Source organism: Salvelinus fontinalis, chromosome 1 (genome assembly GCF_029448725.1).
Source record: "Salvelinus fontinalis isolate EN_2023a chromosome 1, ASM2944872v1, whole genome shotgun sequence".
Classification (NCBI taxonomy): domain Eukaryota; kingdom Metazoa; phylum Chordata; class Actinopteri; order Salmoniformes; family Salmonidae; genus Salvelinus; species Salvelinus fontinalis.
Genome location: NC_074665.1, coordinates 14,087,120 through 14,105,680, shown reverse-complemented (window position 1 = coordinate 14,105,680; position 18,561 = coordinate 14,087,120). Strand labels below are relative to the sequence as shown.

The window sequence follows — 18,561 nt, the reverse complement described above, 5'->3', positions numbered from 1 at the left end:
GAGTCTCACTGACCCTTATAAAAATGTAGTCACGCTTCTTGGTGAAATTGCAAATAGACTCTTAACCGTCGGCCTGAGAAGCCAGAAGAGCGCAGGGCGGAACGTTTAGTCGGCCTGCATGAGCATTACGTCCAAACATCAGAGAGAGAAAGGGGAAGGCCTGTGTGAAGCGAGTACAGTCTGAACCATAGTCCCCCATTGCAGGGCTATTCTTAGTGATGACTCGACTCCCACTCACTCACTTCACAGTCAGCATGAACTGATGTGGCCTGCATGTTCCAATACGGTAGAAACATATTGCCTTGGTTGAGGTAGAGTAGGCCTAATCACTGATCTGACGAGGTTGAATAGGTGAAACCCACAACGCGATGAGAACCTTTATTTCAAGGGTAACTGGATCAAGGAACAATGCGTTCACTGGGACTCTGTACCACAGCAGTGAGAGGCTGCTCTTCTCACCGTGTCAGTCTAAGGACAGAAACAAGATACTGTCTGGGTGTGGTCGGCAGGAAGTCAGACAGCGCCGCTCAACCCCTCTTTCCGGTAATCACAGTTCACAAATTGGCCATGTTGCGGTATGGTGACAATGCTACTAGCTGTATTAATGCTCATAACCTACTGTGTGGAGTAGAGTGCACACTGACATTATCATCCCCTTGAGGGAAGTTTGATGGTGTTATAATGCATCAAGCAAAGCGTTTTAACAGACTGGGTAGCGTAGGCCTACAGAGTCTTGACTATAGACAGAGGAATTACAGTCCTCCCAACCAAAGAATACGTTACCTTGTCTAGTTGCTCATCTTTTACAGTTGGCCTACTTTCTGACGCTTCAGTTCGCTACCTAGAATGGCACCTAGAGGCTTTAGTAAAACAAGGGAGGTTTGTTCACAGCGACTCCACTTCCTCTCATGTCTCACTGGCTAACCACAGACAACTTCTCCTGCTAGGTAAACGGTTCCACATTGGCAAACAGGAGTCAGCCTAACTAGGACAGTCTACGGTATGTGAGCTTAACGAGCCACCGACAGAACATAGGACTTTCAACCTGAGTTTCCCCAACCGTACAAGGGCAACATGCCCTCATAGGTTTACAAGCTAAAACATGACCCTATCAAGCCTGTGTGGTAAGGGAGTGCGCCTAGGCCACTCGACACAGGCTTGATAGGGTCATGTTTTAGCTTGTAAACCTATGAGGGCCTGTTGTCCTTGTACGGTTGGGGAAACTCAGGTTGAAAGTTAGACAGGTGAGATTTGGAGAATTTGTTTGGAGAATGAAAGTGGTCACTGGTTCGTCAGTTGCTCATTGTTTTGTAAACTTGCTGTATCTGTCCATCATTTTCTGCTTTCCTGTCATTCAACACTTGGCTAAGTAGTAAGCACCCATATCGTGGTCTATAGAGCTACTCTAATGAAAACAAGCAGCCATAGAGATTCGATCTCTAGGTTTCCTTGGCTTTCCTTATCAAGACTGATCTACATTTTGTGACAGGCGGTTGTTTTGATTGGAGAGTTAGCCTCATTTCAGGTCGAAGTTTATCATGTCCCAACAGCTGTGGTATGCTGGGAACAAAGGGGTGTTGTTTGGCTAGCACAGCTGCAGGTGGGAATGAAGGAGTGGGCAGTGCCAGTGGACTGTCTGTCCTTTAGTGGTAGCCTGTCTGTCCTAGTCTTTTTCCCCCATGCATAGAAACCTATAGAAGCAAAATTATTTAGGCAGGGGGGGGGGGGCAATAGAGCAAGGTGAGGAGTGAGGTACACCATGTCGTAGTGGTAGGAAAACACTGGCATGTCCAAAGGAACAGCAAACTTAACTCATTGAGTAAATAGTTGACACCTGTAAAACACATTTAAAAAAAAAAAAATAGAAATGAGTGCAAATGAATTACTGCATATTTGCATAGGTTTAATAGAACTGCAAACAGATGACAGGCAGTTGACAGACTGACTCACTGTCCTATGAATACAATCTTAGGTATTCTCACTGTTACCAGAGCCAAGAATAAAGTGACAGTCACGTTTCAACCAAAACAGTCCTATGCTATGGACATTGGTCTTGAGGGCAAGATTGTTGTAATTTTGGTCATGAATTAATCCAAGTCACAACTCCATGCCCCACCCCTCCCAAAACAGACAATTACTCATTGATGAAACCCTACTCTAACGGCGACTCCAAACTATCTCAACCTGTGAGCCGGAGAGACACGCCTTGCCTACCAACTCCTACTCTTTCCTTAAAATACATTTAAAAAACAAGATCAGCTTTAAAAATATCTTTGTCAGTTTCTCCCTCAGGATACAAAATCAGTTATTAGCATAATTTCTTGTTACTTTTTAAACTAGATTCATATCATACATCACATTCACATATACAGTACCAGTCAAAAGTTGACACCTACTCATTAAAGGGTTTTTATTTTGACTATTTTTTTTTTTTACATTGCAAAATAAGTGAAGACATCAAAACTATGAAATAACACATATGGAATCATGTAGTAACCAAAAAAGTGTTAAACAAAACATCTATAAAATAGCCCTAACACAGCCTGGAAGTGTGTTGGTTGGTCATTGTCCTGTTGAACCACAAATGACAGTCCCACTAAACACAAACCAGATGGGATGGCATGTCACTGTGGGAGCAATGCTGGTTAAGTGTGCCTTTAAATTCTAAATAATTCACTGACAGTGTCACCAGCAAAGCACCATCACACCTCCTCCACACTTCATGGTGGGAACCACACATTTGGAGATCATCCATTCACCTACTCTGCATCTCAAAAAGACACGGCAGTTGAAACCCAAAATCTCAAATTTGGACTCATCAGACCAAAGGACAGATTTCCACTGGTCTATGATTTCCATTGCTTATGTTTCTTGCCCAAGCAAGTCTCTTCTTATTGGTGTCCTTTAGTAGTGGTTTCTTTGCAGCAATTCAACCATGAAGGCCTGATTCACACAGTCTCCTCTGAACAGTTGATGTTGTGATATGTCTGTTACTTGAACTCTGTGAAGCATTTATTTGGGCTGCAATCTGAGGTGCAGGTAACTAATGAACTTATCCTCTGCGGCAGATTTAACTCGGTCTTCCCTTCCTGTGGTGGTCCTCATGAGAGCCAGTTTCATCATAGCGCTGGATGGTTTTTGCGACTGCATTAGAAGAAACTTTCAAAATTAGGCCTGGATCACAGTCAGCGTTCCAATTCATTACAAAGGTGTTCGATGGGGTTGAGGTCAGGGCTCTGTGCAGGTCAATCAAGTTCTTCCACACCAATTTCGACAATCCCTTTCTGTATGGAGCTCGCTTTGTGCACGAGGACACTGTCATGCTGAAACAGGAAATAGCCTTCCCAAACCTGTTGCCACAAAGTTGGAAGCACAGAATCATCTAGAGGGCAGAATCATCATGCTGTAGCGTTAAGATTTTCCTTCACTGTAACTAAGGGGCCTCGCTCAAACCATGAAAAACAGCCCTAAACCATTATTCCTCCTCCAAACTTTACAGTTGTCACTATGCATTCGGGTAGGTAGGGTTCTCCTGGCATCTGCAAAACCCAGATGGTTAAGTGCAATTCATCACTCCAGAGAAGACATTTCTACTGCGCCAGAGTCCAAATGGCAGTGAGTTTAACACCACTCCAGCCGACATTTGGCATTGCGCATGGTGATCTTAGGCTTGTGTGCGGCTACTCGGCCATGGAAACCCATTTCATGAAGCTCCTGCTGAACAGTTATTGTGCTGATGTTGCTTCTAGAGGCAGTTTGGAACTTGGTCGTGAGTGTTGCAACCGAGGACAGACAATATTTACACGCTACAGCACTTGGTGGTCCCGTTCGGTGAGCTTGTGTGCCCTACCACTTCGCAGCTGAGTTGTTCTTGTTCCAAGACATTTCCACTTCACAATAACAGTGCTTACAGTTGACTGGGGAAGCTCTAGCAGGGCAGACATTTTACAAACTGACTTTTTGAAAAGGTCACATCCTAGAACAGTATCACGTTGAAATTCACAGCTCTTCAGTAAGGCCAGTCTACTGTCAATGTTTCTATATTGAGATTGCAAGGATGTGTGCTTGATTGTATACACCTGTCAGCAACGGGTGTGGCTGAAATAGACGAATCCACTGCTTTGAAGGGGTGTCCACATACTTGTGTGTATGTATATATAGCTGTATATTAAATCAAAAGTCAAGAACTTCCCATCAGCAAGCTGACTAAACGTGAATTGTTTGTGATGGCCATGGTGAGTTTGTTTAGTTATTTCACTAGCCAATTAAACTCAAAGGCACGATTTAGCCCATCGTAAACCGTTGAGTTTAGTCGGCTACTAACTAGTTATTCACCAACTTGTGCAGCAAATAAGTTAGATGGCCAATTTTCTTTTTAGCCAACAGCTGCTTGTTTCAGTCCCTTGTAAATATGATTTCATATGTGTAAGGTTTACAGACCCTTTCCTTCCTGGACATTGAATGGAATTAATGGCTTGGCAGCGGATAACCAACAACACTCAAGCTAACCTAGCTAAAGTTAGTTAGCCAGCTGGTTAACCATTCATCACATGATGCTAGTTGGCAAATCAAGAGAACGATACTTACTAGCTAGTTTAACCAGCTAGTTAGCATGTACCCGTGTTATCCCCGAGTCCCTTAGCTACAATATATACGTTGACTTAAACTCAAACAGTAGCTGGCAATTCATCTTTCCCCATCATATTTTGATAACATAACTAGCTGTCTAGTTAGTTATTTGGCTAGCTAACGACAGGCTACATCACCTGTAGAAGCGACACTCCTCTTTTGCTCGGGCCCTTCGAAACTCACCTTACTCCGAACGTGTCCACTATGCTTTCACCCGCTAATTCACAACGCTTGGTCGGCGTCCAGTTTTGCCACGTCTTGACTTCCCTAATCAATACAAAATCGAATCAGAATCCAAAGCACGTCGTCGGCTTGTCTTGAAATACGTTAACTCAGATCCTGTGTTTGTTTGGTAGCTATTCCACTTTTCTTTCCTTAGCCCAGCCAAGGCAGCCTCGATGTTTCCTGACGATGCCCCTGACCCACAGAGTGCAACTTGACTGGCTAGCCTCCTCTGAGTAACTCCTCCTTTCACCTCCCCCTTCCGGGATACGAATCAGCGGGGGAGGGGGGCATGAGCAAAGAAATAGGTTTGGCTCCAAATGTAATATAAACAAAAAAGAAATTTCCCCAAATACATTTTCGGATGTTGCATGACGTTATAAGGTCTCAAGCTCATTCTGAAGTTTAGAAGATTGTTTATTTTTGTAGATTTGCCTTATTTATTGTGGAACAATCATCCTATATTTATGGCACTTTTCTAATTGTACAAAACAACATTATTACAGTCTTTCAGATGCAACCACAAGAGATTATACTTTACTTGATTTAGTGCTTGGCAATTACTAGCTGTATTAATATCATGATAGTTTAAGGCACTGAAGAAAAGTCTTACAATAGATTGCTTTACCTGCTCATTTTGCCTCCACAGGATTGATTAAACATTGCTACATAAGCAAACAAAATATCATAGAAAAATCAATAGGAATGTGTTTTTTTTTGCGATGAAGTTGTACATAATGGAAAAATGTAGTGTTTGCTCTTCATAGACTCATGACCCGAGCTCCTTGTGAGGGAGTTGTGATGTAGAAAGTTGGGGATCCACTGTATCGCTCCTGTAGAGAGAAATCCAAAGCTAATGAGTTATTTTATTTGCTTTTGAGTTCATTCAAAATATTGAAAACAGTAATGTAAGGATAAAAGTGAGGCCATCATCACGCTATTGCTTGCACATACATGTTTCCTTCAGGATCTGCAAACAAAGCTGCATTGGGGACTGAGTAGATGAGGAAGAGACTAGCTGTTTTCCAACCAGGCATCTTTCCTCTTCCATACTGATATTTTCCTCACATACTTCCTCCTTCCTCCATTCTAAAATTACACATCACATCCCCCTTTCTCCTACAGTACTGACAAAATGTCAGTACAGATGCCCTATCCCATCTGGACAAGAGGAATACCTAGTTGAGAATGCTGTTCATTGACTACAGCTCAGCATTCAACACCATAGTACCCTCAAAGCTCATCATTAAGCTCGAGGCCCTGGGTCTGAACCCCGCCCTGTATAAGTGGGTCCTGACCTTCCTGATGGGCCACCCCCAGGTGGTGAAGGTAGGAAACAACATCTCCACTTCGCTGATCCTCAACACTGGGGCCCCACAAGGGTGCGTGCTCAGCATGCATGCCTCCAACTCAATCATCAAGTTTGCAGACGACACAACAGTAGTAGGCCTGATTACCAACAATGACGAGACAGCCTACAGGGAGGAGGTGAGGGCCCTGAGTGTGTGGTGCAAGGAAAATAACCTCTCACTCAACGTCAACAAAACAAAGAAGCTGATCGTGGACTTCAGGAAACAGCAGAGGGAGCACCCCCCTATTCACATCGAAGGGACAGCAGTGGAGAAGTTGGAAAACTTGAAGTTCCTCGGCGTACACATCACGGACAAACTGAAATCGTCCACCCATACAGCAAGTGTGGGAAAGAAGGCGCAAAAGCGCCTCAGGAGGCTGAAGAAATGTGGCTTGGCCCCTAAAACCCTCAAACTTTTACAGATTAACAAGCATCCTGTCGGGCTGTATCACCGCCTGGTACGGCAACTGCACCGCCCGCAACCGCAGGGCTCTCCAGAGGGAGGTGTGGTCTGCCCAACACATCACTAGGGGCAAACTACCTGCCCTCCAGGACACCTATAGCACCCAATGTCACAGGAAGGCCAAAAAGATCATCAAGGACAACAACCACCCGAGCCACTGCCTGTTCACCCCGCTATCATCTAGAAGGCGAGATCAGTACAGGTGCATCATAGCTGGGACCAACAGACTGAAAAACAGCAATCACTAGCACAGAGGCTGCTGCCCAATATACAGTTTAAGTCGGAAGTTTACATACACCTTAGCCAAATACATTTATACACACTTTTTCACAATTGCTGACTTAATCCATGTAAACAATCCCTGTCTTAAGTCAGTCAGGATCACCACTTTATTTTAAGAATGTGAAATGTCAGAATAATAGTAGAGAGAATGATTTATTTCAGCTTTGATATCTTTCATCACATTCTCAGTGGGTCAGAAGTTTACATACACTCAATTGGTATTTGGTAGCATTGCCTTTAAATTGTTTAACTTGGGTCAAATGTTTCGGGTAGCCTTCCACAAGCTTCCCACAATAAGTTGGTACATTTCGGCCCATTCCTCCTGACAAAGCTGGTGTAACTGAGTCAGGTTTGTAGGCCTCCTTGCTCGCACACGCTTTTTCAGTTCTGCCCACAAAGTTTCTATGGGATTGAGGTCAGGGCTTTGTGAAGGCCACTCTAATACCTTGACTTTGTTGTCCTTAAGCCATTTTGCCACAACTTTGGAAGTATGCTTGGGGTCATTGTCCATTTGGAAAACCCATTTGCAACCAAACTTTAACTTTCTGACTGATGTCTTGAGATGTTGCTTCAATATATCCACATAATTTTCCATCCTCATGATGTCATCTATTTTGTGAAGTGCACCTGTCCCTCCTGCAGCAAAGCACCCTCATAACATGATGCTGCAACCCACGTGCTTCCCGGTTGGGATGGTGTTCTTTGGCTTGCAAGCCTCCCCCTTTTTCCTCCAAACATAACGATGGTCATTATGGCCAAACGGTTCTATTTTTGTGTCATCAAACCAGAGGACATTTCTCCAAAAGTACAATCTTTGTCCCCATGTGCAGTTGTAAACTGTAGTCGGCTTTTTAATGGCAGTTTTGGAGCAGTGGCTTCTTCGTCGCTGAGCGGCCTTTCAGGTTATGTCGATATAGAACTCGTTTTACTGTGGATATAGATACTTGTGCACCTGTTTCCTCCAGCATCTTCACAAGGTCCTTTGCTGTTGTTCTGGGATTGACTTGCACTTTTCGCACCAAAGTGCGTTCTGTCTCCTAGAGAGGAACGTGTCTCCTTCCTGAGCAGTATGATGGCTGCGTGGTCCCATGATGTTTATACTTGCATACTATTGTTTGTACAGATGAATTTCTTTTTCTGAGGTCTTGGCTGATTTCTTTTGATTTTCCCATGATGTCAAGCAAAGAGGCACTGAGTTTGAAGGTAGGCCTTGAAATACATCCACACGTACACCTCCAATGATGTCAATTAGCCTATCAGAAGCTTTGAAAGCCATAATTTTCTGGAATTTTCCAAGCTGTTTAAAGGCACAGTCAACTTAGTGTATTCTGACCCACTGGAATTGTGATACGGTGAAATAATCTGTCTGTAAACAACTGTTGGAAAAATGACTTGTGTCATGCACAAAGTAGATGTCCTAACCGACTTGCCAAAACTATAGTTTGTTAACACGACATTAGTGGAGTGGTTGAAAACAAGTTTTAATGACTCCAACCCAAGTGTTAATGACTCCAACCCAAGTGTATGTAAACCTCCGACTTCAACTGTACAGAGACTTGAAATCACTGGCCACTTTAATAATGGAACACTAGTCACTTTAATAATGTTTACATATTTAGCATTACTCATCTCATATGTATATACTGTATTCTATTCTACTGTATCTCAGTTTGTCGCGCCGACATTCCTCGTCCAAATATTGATATTCTTTATTCCTTTACTATAGATTTATGTGTATTGTTGTGAATTTCTTAGATATTACTTGTTAGATCTTACTGCACTGTTGGAGCTAGAAACACAAGTATTTCGCTACACCCGGAATAACATCTGCTAAATATGTGTATGTGACCCATAACATCTGCTAAATATGTGTATGTGACCCATAACATCTGCTAAATATGTGTATGTGACCCATAACATCTGCTAAATATGTGTATGTGACCCATAACATCTGCTAAATATGTGTATGTGACCCATAACATCTGCTAAATATGTGTATGTGACCCATAACATCTGCTAAATATGTGTATGTGACCCATAACATCTGCTAAATATGTGTATGTGACCCATAACATCTGCTAAATATGTGTATGTGACCCATAACATCTGCTAAATATGTGTATGTGACCCATAACATCTGCTAAATATGTGTATGTGACCCATAACATCTGCTAAATATGTGTATGTGACCCATAACATCTGCTAAATATGTGTATGTGACCCATAACATCTGCTAAATATGTGTATGTGACCCATAACATCTGCTAAATATGTGTATGTGACCCATAACATCTGCTAAATATGTGTATGTGACCCATAACATCTGCTAAATATGTGTATGTGACCCATAACATCTGCTAAATATGTGTATGTGACCCATAACATCTGCTAAATATGTGTATGTGACCCATAACATCTGCTAAATATGTGTATGTGACCCATAACATCTGCTAAATATGTGTATGTGACCCATAACATCTGCTAAATATGTGTATGTGACCCATAACATCTGCTAAATATGTGTATGTGACCCATAACATCTGCTAAATATGTGTATGTGACCCATAACATCTGCTAAATATGTGTATGTGACCCATAACATCTGCTAAATATGTGTATGTGACCCATAACATCTGCTAAATATGTGTATGTGACCCATAACATCTGCTAAATATGTGTATGTGACCCATAACATCTGCTAAATATGTGTATGTGACCCATAACATCTGCTAAATATGTGTATGTGACCCATAACATCTGCTAAATATGTGTATGTGACCCATAACATCTGCTAAATATGTGTATGTGACCCATAACATCTGCTAAATATGTGTATGTGACCCATAACATCTGCTAAATATGTGTATGTGACCCATAACATCTGCTAAATATGTGTATGTGACCCATAACATCTGCTAAATATGTGTATGTGACCCATAACATCTGCTAAATATGTGTATGTGACCCATAACATCTGCTAAATATGTGTATGTGACCCATAACATCTGCTAAATATGTGTATGTGACCCATAACATCTGCTAAATATGTGTATGTGACCCATAACATCTGCTAAATATGTGTATGTGACCCATAACATCTGCTAAATATGTGTATGTGACCCATAACATCTGCTAAATATGTGTATGTGACCCATAACATCTGCTAAATATGTGTATGTGACCCATAACATCTGCTAAATATGTGTATGTGACCCATAACATCTGCTAAATATGTGTATGTGACCCATAACATCTGCTAAATATGTGTATGTGACCCATAACATCTGCTAAATATGTGTATGTGACCCATAACATCTGCTAAATATGTGTATGTGACCCATAACATCTGCTAAATATGTGTATGTGACCCATAACATCTGCTAAATATGTGTATGTGACCCATAACATCTGCTAAATATGTGTATGTGACCCATAACATCTGCTAAATATGTGTATGTGACCCATAACATCTGCTAAATATGTGTATGTGACCCATAACATCTGCTAAATATGTGTATGTGACCCATAACATCTGCTAAATATGTGTATGTGACCCATAACATCTGCTAAATATGTGTATGTGACCCATAACATCTGCTAAATATGTGTATGTGACCCATAACATCTGCTAAATATGTGTATGTGACCCATAACATCTGCTAAATATGTGTATGTGACCCATAACATCTGCTAAATATGTGTATGTGACCCATAACATCTGCTAAATATGTGTATGTGACCCATAACATCTGCTAAATATGTGTATGTGACCCATAACATCTGCTAAATATGTGTATGTGACCCATAACATCTGCTAAATATGTGTATGTGACCCATAACATCTGCTAAATATGTGTATGTGACCCATAACATCTGCTAAATATGTGTATGTGACCCATAACATCTGCTAAATATGTGTATGTGACCCATAACATCTGCTAAATATGTGTATGTGACCCATAACATTTGATTTGAGGAACTTGAACCAGTCTGACTGATAGGGGGTTCCGGCGAGAAATACCTTTTCATTTAGTAGTGTTTTTTAAATTGATGAGCTGAAAACATATCTACAGACGGATCAGTTTATTACACTGTTTTACAAAACATTACCAACAAATGTACTCATACCCGCTCTGTGGAATGGTCGGATCACCCCTCCTACCAACGCAGCACACTCTCTCACAGACAATCCACAAACTCTAACACACCCTGTCTCCGTCTCTCCCTTTAAGAAATGCACTGATCATCAACAGGATGAGCAGACAACCATTCCTTATTGTTGGGGACAGGGTCTATTCTGTAAAACCAGATGAAGGCCTACCCTACAGTTTAGAACAGACTCCACAGCAGGGCTACTGAGGTCAGAGTTCGTTAGAGGGTTCAGATGGCAGGATCAGTCTCAGCTTCACATCAAAGAGAGGATTGTAAACATTATAGATCGACCTTTCCAATGTTAGTAAAGTCTGTTAGTTATAGACCATTCATAAGCAGTAATTTTCAGTAGATTGGAAACAATATAGGGTGACCTTTGTTATTTTTAGTAAGTCTATGACTGGTGGTTCAGTGGTGAGCTGGAATGAGCTATATCACTACCGTACAAGCTGTAGAGTACGGCAGTTCAAAATGTCCATGGGGTCAGGGGTCACGGAGTCAACCCTAAAACCCTCCGCCAGAGACATCGTCAGCAGCTCCTCCACAAACCCGCGCATGTCTTTGACCTCACAGGGGCTGCGGCGCGGGATGATGACATCACAGAGGTCCCCAGAGTGGGTCTGTGTGGCCCAAGAGTCCGAGACGACGAGTCCTCGGTACCGCTGTTTCTCATACTGGTCCTGGGGAAGTTCGTCTGGCCGGGGAACCCACTCCAGTTTGAGCCGGTTGTGGCGCTGGTCACTGGGGAGGGGGGAGGTAGTACCCTGGGTGGTACGGTAGGAGAAACGCTCACAGAGGAGAACCAGAAAGGCACGCCAGGTACAGAAGATTTCGGCGGTGAAGATGCGCACTGAGCATGTGCGGAGTTCATAGTTCTCGGGAGCACGGCGTAGGTTGAAGTGTAGCACACGCACCTGAAATGAGAACGACAGGTTGATGCTGAAGTGCTAATGTGGAGGCACACCCACGTTCCACATTAACCAACCCACATGCACACACGCATGCTTACACTACAACGCTAGCAAACACGCAAATAAATACACACACACCTGGCAGTCCACATCCACCAGCAGCATGGCTCCTCTGGGTGCGTCTCTCAGGCTGAGCGGTCCGGCCTCGACGCACCGCCGTATCTCATCCAGTAGGGGGCGTATCTGGAAGAAATCTGCCTCCCTCCTCAGCAGCCTCATCTCAGAGAACCCCTCCGGCAGATCCAGGGAGCTGGAACGCAGGAAGTTCAGGATATAGCGGAAAACTTTCCCATCGCGGTCGATGAACACATTTCCCCGTTTGTCCCGGAGCGTGGAGATCTGTCCGGTGAACATAGCCCCCAGCATGGAGTCTTGGTAGCGTGTCAGAGTGTCCAGGGTCGTGGTGTAGATCTCCCCGCCAACGTTGAGAGACACAGGGTCTGACAGGGAGTTACTGTTAGTGTTGCTGTCCGGGGAGTTTAGGTTCAGCATCCTCAGGCACTGAGACGACCTCTGCTCAGGTTAGAACACTCTGGATTGGAAGTGGTGGAACACTCCTGTTTTTGTCTCTTTCTATGGAATGCAGTGCTGTTTTCAAGTGTCTTTTGTATCCTGAAGACACTTTCGTTTCAGAGGTGGAAGGTCGAATCTGTATCTGGGATATGAGCGACTCACAAAAAGACCCAAGAATGATGAGAAGACAAAAAATTCTGAAAATATAGTCTCAGTGGGTCTGGAAGCTGGATCTGTAAAAAGCCGGTGTTCTGCGCAGGTAGATAAAAATCGATCAGTAGTTCTGTTTCTTCATGGTCTTGTGCTGTTTAGGATTCCTGTCAGTGAGCCGAGGCCTGGCTAGTTGCATAAGGCTGTTTGTTTCAGAGCTGCTGGCAGCGGGAGACGGGAGAGAAGGACAGCGAGGCGACCGGACTCGAATGCTAATAAAGGGACGCTGCTAGCTTTTATTCCCCTGCCGTAACCCATACTCAGTGCTCTCACACACACAGACAGGGGTGCGTGCACAAACACACACACACTCTCTCTCTCAAGGCTGTCCGGGCAAGACACAGCCCAGGGACCGAGCAGTTTGTCTTAAAGTGACAGACGAGATTCTAAAAGCCCTTTTATCCACAGTGATTAGTTTGGGCAAGCTTGTCACCAAGTCCCCTTCACACAGTGTGTGTGTCAAATAAAATGTTATTGGTCACATACTCATATTTAGCAGATGTTATTGCGGGTGTAGCGAAATGCTTGTGTTCCTAGCTCCAACAGTGCAGTAGTATCTAACAATTCACCTGCCGTGTGTGTGTGTTCTTCCTCACCTGTATGTTCTGCATGGTCCTGTCTATGGCTTCAGCCTGCAGTAGTGTGACAGTACATCCTCCAAACCCTCCCCCTGTCATCCTGCTGCCAAACACACCCTCCACCTCCATGGCTGCAGACACCAGCTCATCCAGCTCCTTGCAGCTCACTTCAAACAAGTCCCTGACAGTAGGGAACACATTACCGAGGGATGCGTTTCTATCATGGTTTTCATGCATTCAAAAAATATTCGGGACATTAATACATTGACTGCATTGAGGATTTCTTTGAGGGTGGTCTCTATTCACCTGAGTGAGTTGTGGCTTTCCACCATGAGTTTGCCAAACTCTTTGTATTCCCCTTTCTTCAGGGACTCTGCTGCCTGGGCCGTCCGCGCTATCTCCTCGATTACATGACGAGCCCTTCGATAGGTCTCATCGTCCAATCGGCTCTTAGCATCTGGAACAATGGGGGGGGGGATCACAAGAAATATCAGGACACATTGATTGTATTAGACTAGAACATCCTCTCGTTCTTACCCTCCAGGTCCTTCAGTGTGGCATCTCTCAGGCTGGCCTTTTCCAAGATGGCAGCTGCCTCCTCACACTGTCGTCGTCTGCTAGGGTACTCGCTGCCCGTCAGAGAATGCTTCACGTTCGAGTTACTGATGAGGATGACAAGGCCTGGGTCTGACAGAGGGACAGGAGTGGCCTCCAGGGACCTGGCCGGACAACAGCAGCGTATTACACAGTAAAAACACAGTAACAACGCTTTTAAGTACAGTGTTAATATTACTTTACCATGAGCCTATAGCCTTTAGCATTAGCCATAACACTTGAGCCTATAACCAGGCCTGTTACCTGCAGTCTATGAGTAGTGCATGAGCCTCCCTGCCCAGCACGGAGACAAACTGGTCCATGATGCCGCAGGGCACACCTGCATGGGTGTGTTCTGCCTTCTGGCACGCCACTGCCTTCGCCACCTTGTCCCCGTCATCTGAGGAGGGTAGTGGGATGGCATTATGACATGTAGCCTCACTCACAGACTATTGGATGTCACCCAAATATAGTCCACTCACCTGGCTTGAGCTGCTGTAGGAATGTGTACATGGCTACCTCTAGAGAGGCTGAGCTGGACAGACCGCCTCCTAGAGGGACACTACTGGCTATCACTGCCCTGAACCCTGGAACTGGAGGAGCTGAAGGGAGGGATGGGGAGAGAGAGCGGACGGAGAGAGACAGAGAGATAGAGAGGGGGAAACAGAGAGAGAGAGAGGGGGGAGACAGAGAGTGAGAGGTATAGAGAGGGAGAGAGAGAGAGAGGGGGGAGAGAGAGAGACAGAGAGTGACACAACACATCACATTTCAACAGGACTCATGATGTGACACATTAGGTATTGCTTTCCATTCACCTCTGTAGTGCTGCACCACTCCTTTGACATAATTGGCCCAGCTGGGTTTCCCAGGAGACAGAGGAGCCTTGTCATTGGGCAACTCAAAGTCCACTCTCCTGGGCTCCTCCACATCTTTAGCAGCAGTAATGATGGAGGCACTCTGGCCAGAGGTCCTACTGCCAACCACCACCGTCACCATGGGCAGAGCCTGGCACAAGGATGAAAGAGATACCGCATTGGAGATATGTGACTGACTGATGAGTGCTTCTGGGCTGGGGATCTGTAAAACCATGTTCACTAAATAGTACCCGCAAAACACCACTGTTGACGTTGAGACTGAAGAGGCGACTCTGGGATGCTGGCCTTCTAGGTAGAGTTGCAAAGAAAAAGTCATATCTCAGACTGGCCAATAAAAATAAGAGTAAGATGGGCAAGAGAACACAGACACTGAACAGAGGAACTCTGCCTAGAAGGCCAGCATCCCGGAGTCGCCTCTTCACTGTTGACATTGAGACTGGTGTTTTGCGGGTACAATTTAATGAAGCTGCCAGTTTAGGACTTGTGAGACGTCTGTTTCTCAAACTAGACACTAATGTACTTGTCCTCTTGCTCAGTTGTGCACCGGGGCCTCACTGCTCTTTCTATTCTAGTTAGAGCCAGTTTGCGCTGTTCTAGGAAGGGAGTAGTACACAGCATTGTACGAGATCTTCAGTTTCTTGGCAATTTCTCACATGGAATAGCCTTCATTTCTCAGAACAAGAATAGACTGACATGTTTCAGAAGAAAGTTCTTTGTTTCTGGCCATTTTGAGCCTGTAATCGAACCCACAAATGGTGATGCTCCAGATACTCAACTAGTCTAAAAAAGGCCAGTTTTATTGCTTCTTAAATCAGCACAACCGTTTTCAGCTGTGCTAACATATTTGCAAAAGGGTTTCTAATGATCAATTAGTCCTTTAAAATGATAAACTTGAATTAGCTAACACAACATGCCATTGGAACACAGGAGTAATGGTTGCTGATAATGGGCCTCTCTACGCCTATGTAGATATTCCATTAAACAATCAGCCGTTTCCAGCTACAATAGTCATTTACAACATTAACAATGTCTACACTGTATTTTTGATCAATTTGATGTTATTTTCATGGATATTTTTTTTCCTTTACTTTCAAAAACAAGGACATTTCTAAGTGACCCCAAACTTCTGAACTGTAGTGTCCATCTCCAATGTCTCCTTTGCTTCTGGGCTGGGGATCTTTAAAGCCTGTAAATGTACATCTCCAATGTCTCCTGACCTACATACAATGACCCTGTACTAATCAAATAATAACCACAAACAGTACCAGTCAAAAGTGTGGACACACCACCTCATTTAAGGTTTTTTCTTTATTTTTTACATTGTAGATAATAGTGTAGACATCAAAACTATGAAATAACACATATTATGGAATCATGTAGTAACCAAAAAAAGTGATAAACTAATCAACATATATTTGAGATTCTTCAAAGTAGCCACCCTTTGCCTTGATGACCGCTTTGCAAACTCTTGGCATTCTCTCAACCACCTTCATGAGGTAGTCACCTGGAATGCATTTCAAATAACACATGTGCCTTGTTAAATGTAAATTTGTGAAATGTCTTTCCTTCTTAATGCATTTGAGCCAATCAGTTGTATCGTGACAAGGTAGGGGTGGTATATAGAAGATAGCCCTTTGGTAAAAGACCAAGTCCATATTATGGTAAGAACAGCTCAAATAAGCAAAGAGAAGCGACAGTCCATCATTACTGAAAGACATGAAGGTCAGTCAATCCGGAACATTTCAAGATCTTTTAAAGTTTCTTCAAGTGCAGTCGCAAAAACCATCAAGTGCTATGATGAAACTGGTTCTCATGAGGACCGCCACAGGAAAGAAAGACCCAGAGTTACCTCTGCTGCAGAGGATAAGTTCATTAGAGTTACCAGCCTCAGATTGCAACCTAAATAAATGCTTCACAGAGTTCAAGTAACATCTCAAAACTGTTTAGAGGACACTGCATGAATCAGGCCTTTATGGTCAAATTGCTGCAAAGAAACCACTACTATAGGACACCAAAGAAGATAATTGATTGGGCCAAGAAACACGAGCAATGGACATTAGATCGGTGGAAATCTGTCCTTTGGTCTGATGAGTCCAAATTTGAGATGGTTGGTTCCAACCGCGTTGTCTTTGTGAGATGCAGAGTAGGTAGACGGATGATCTCATGTGTGGTTACCACCGTGATGCATGGAGGAGGAGGAGGTGTGATGGTTTGGGGGTGCTTTGCTGGTGACACTGTCTGTGATTTATTTAGAATTCAAGGCACACTTAACCAGCATGGCTACCACAGCATTCTGCAGCGATATGCAATCCCATCTGGTTTGCGCTTGAGCCTGCCTGCCCAGCACAAACTATCATTTGTTTTTCAACAGGACTACGACCCAAAACACACCTCCAGGCTGTGTAAGAGCTATTTGACCAAGGAGAGTGATGGAGACCAAGTCCATATTATGGTAAGAACAGCTCAAATAAGCAATGACCTGAACTCCACAATCACCTGACCTCAACCCATTTGAGATGGTTTGGGATGATGCATCCAACAAGTGCTCAGCATATGTGTGAACTCCTTTAAGACTGTTGGAAAAGTATTCCTCATGAAGCTGGTTGAGAGACTGCCAAGAGTGTCATCAAGACAAAGAGTGGTTACTTTGAAGAATCTCAAATATATTTTGATTTGTTTAACACTTTTTTGGTTACTACATGATTCCCTATGTGTTATGTCATTGTTTTGACGTGTTCACTAATAGTCTACAATGTAGAATAATAAAATAAAAAAAAATAAGAAATTAAAGAAAAACCCATGAATGATTAGGTGTATCCAAACTTTGACTGGTACTGTACTTCAGCTGTCAATGCAAATGGCAGGGATTTCATGAATCTGTGCACCCAGTGTGGACTGGACTATATAAGTGACACTTTACAGTCCTAAATAAACAACCATTGATATCATAAACACAACTTTCATGACATTATTACCATAGGGAGGACGAATCCTTGGTTGTAGTCGATGTGCTCCCCTATCAGGTTGACCCTGCCTGGGGCACACACTGCCACCTGTGGACCATCTCCCCCGAAGCTCTGCTCGTACACACGTCGAGCCTCGGCAACCAACTCGGACACACTCGGGACTGGACTGGCCATGAATGGAGCAGACGAGTAGAGTAGACAAATCACGAATTCAGAGTCCAAAATCCAGCAGCAGAACTTTGTAATCTTCAACCATTAGAATCTTACGTGAGGTTCTAAGTTTGAGATACCGTTTGAATCACGATAAATAATAGTGTATTACAAGTTTTTAAAAACGAATAAACCTTTCTTGGAGTTGGATTAACGTTACAATAAGATTGTGCTAAAATGACATGTGTCAGCTGACTCACTTCCTGAATTGGGCTGGTTTGTTTTTACCCTACGATTGGCTTAGAAAGGTCACATGACACTGTCAGCTGCGTCCCTTCCCTAAAACCAATGTACAAGGAAATAGACACCGTTTCATTGAAATGACTAGTAAACGTCTACAATACAAAATACATTGGACAAGGGTGGATTTTTTTCCGATGAAATAGATTATGTGACAAACAGCGCATGGAAACGCTTTTTATGTACAAATATTTTAATGAATAATCATCATGTCGAAGTCATTGGACTCACGTAATGCTATGTTAAATTGTTCTCGCTACAACCATCCCTTTTTATGTAGAATGCGCATATCTTTTTGTGCTAAT

The 18,561-nt window shown here is 43.4% G+C and overlaps 3 protein-coding genes across 5 annotated transcripts in view; all 3 read right to left on the bottom strand.

The window, feature by feature from the left end:
- The window catches only part of LOC129818596 (LLGL scribble cell polarity complex component 2-like), a 51,056-nt gene extending 45,935 nt beyond the window's left edge, over positions 1 to 5,121 (bottom strand). For both annotated transcript variants that reach the window (XM_055874700.1, XM_055874783.1), the window contains exon 1: positions 4,813 to 5,121. The gene's annotated coding sequence lies outside the window, so the exon portion shown is untranslated. The remainder of the gene's footprint in view (positions 1 to 4,812) is intronic.
- A 126-nt stretch (positions 5,122 to 5,247) lies between these two features.
- galk1 (galactokinase 1) lies at positions 5,248 to 18,236 on the bottom strand. Of its 2 annotated transcripts, XM_055874911.1 has the most exons (8): positions 17,816 to 18,235; positions 14,781 to 14,970; positions 14,448 to 14,567; positions 14,230 to 14,365; positions 13,909 to 14,090; positions 13,678 to 13,828; positions 13,390 to 13,552; positions 5,248 to 5,684 (listed from the first exon to the last, which is right to left on the bottom strand). In XM_055874911.1, exons 1-8 carry the CDS (start codon positions 17,978 to 17,980, stop codon positions 5,613 to 5,615), a joined length of 1,179 nt encoding a protein of 392 aa, XP_055730886.1. In that variant the 5' UTR covers positions 17,981 to 18,235; the 3' UTR covers positions 5,248 to 5,612. The 2 variants fall into 2 exon arrangements, with proteins under 2 accessions (XP_055730886.1, XP_055730974.1); XM_055874999.1 differs by lacking the exon at positions 13,390 to 13,552 and having other exon boundaries at positions 17,816 to 18,236.
- Positions 11,016 to 13,364, bottom strand: LOC129818821 (BTB/POZ domain-containing protein KCTD21-like). The gene is made up of 2 exons (XM_055875121.1): positions 12,149 to 13,364; positions 11,016 to 12,013 (listed from the first exon to the last, which is right to left on the bottom strand). Exons 1-2 carry the CDS (start codon positions 12,560 to 12,562, stop codon positions 11,537 to 11,539), a joined length of 891 nt encoding a protein of 296 aa, XP_055731096.1. The 5' UTR covers positions 12,563 to 13,364; the 3' UTR covers positions 11,016 to 11,536.
- Positions 18,237 to 18,561: the final 325 nt, after the last annotated feature.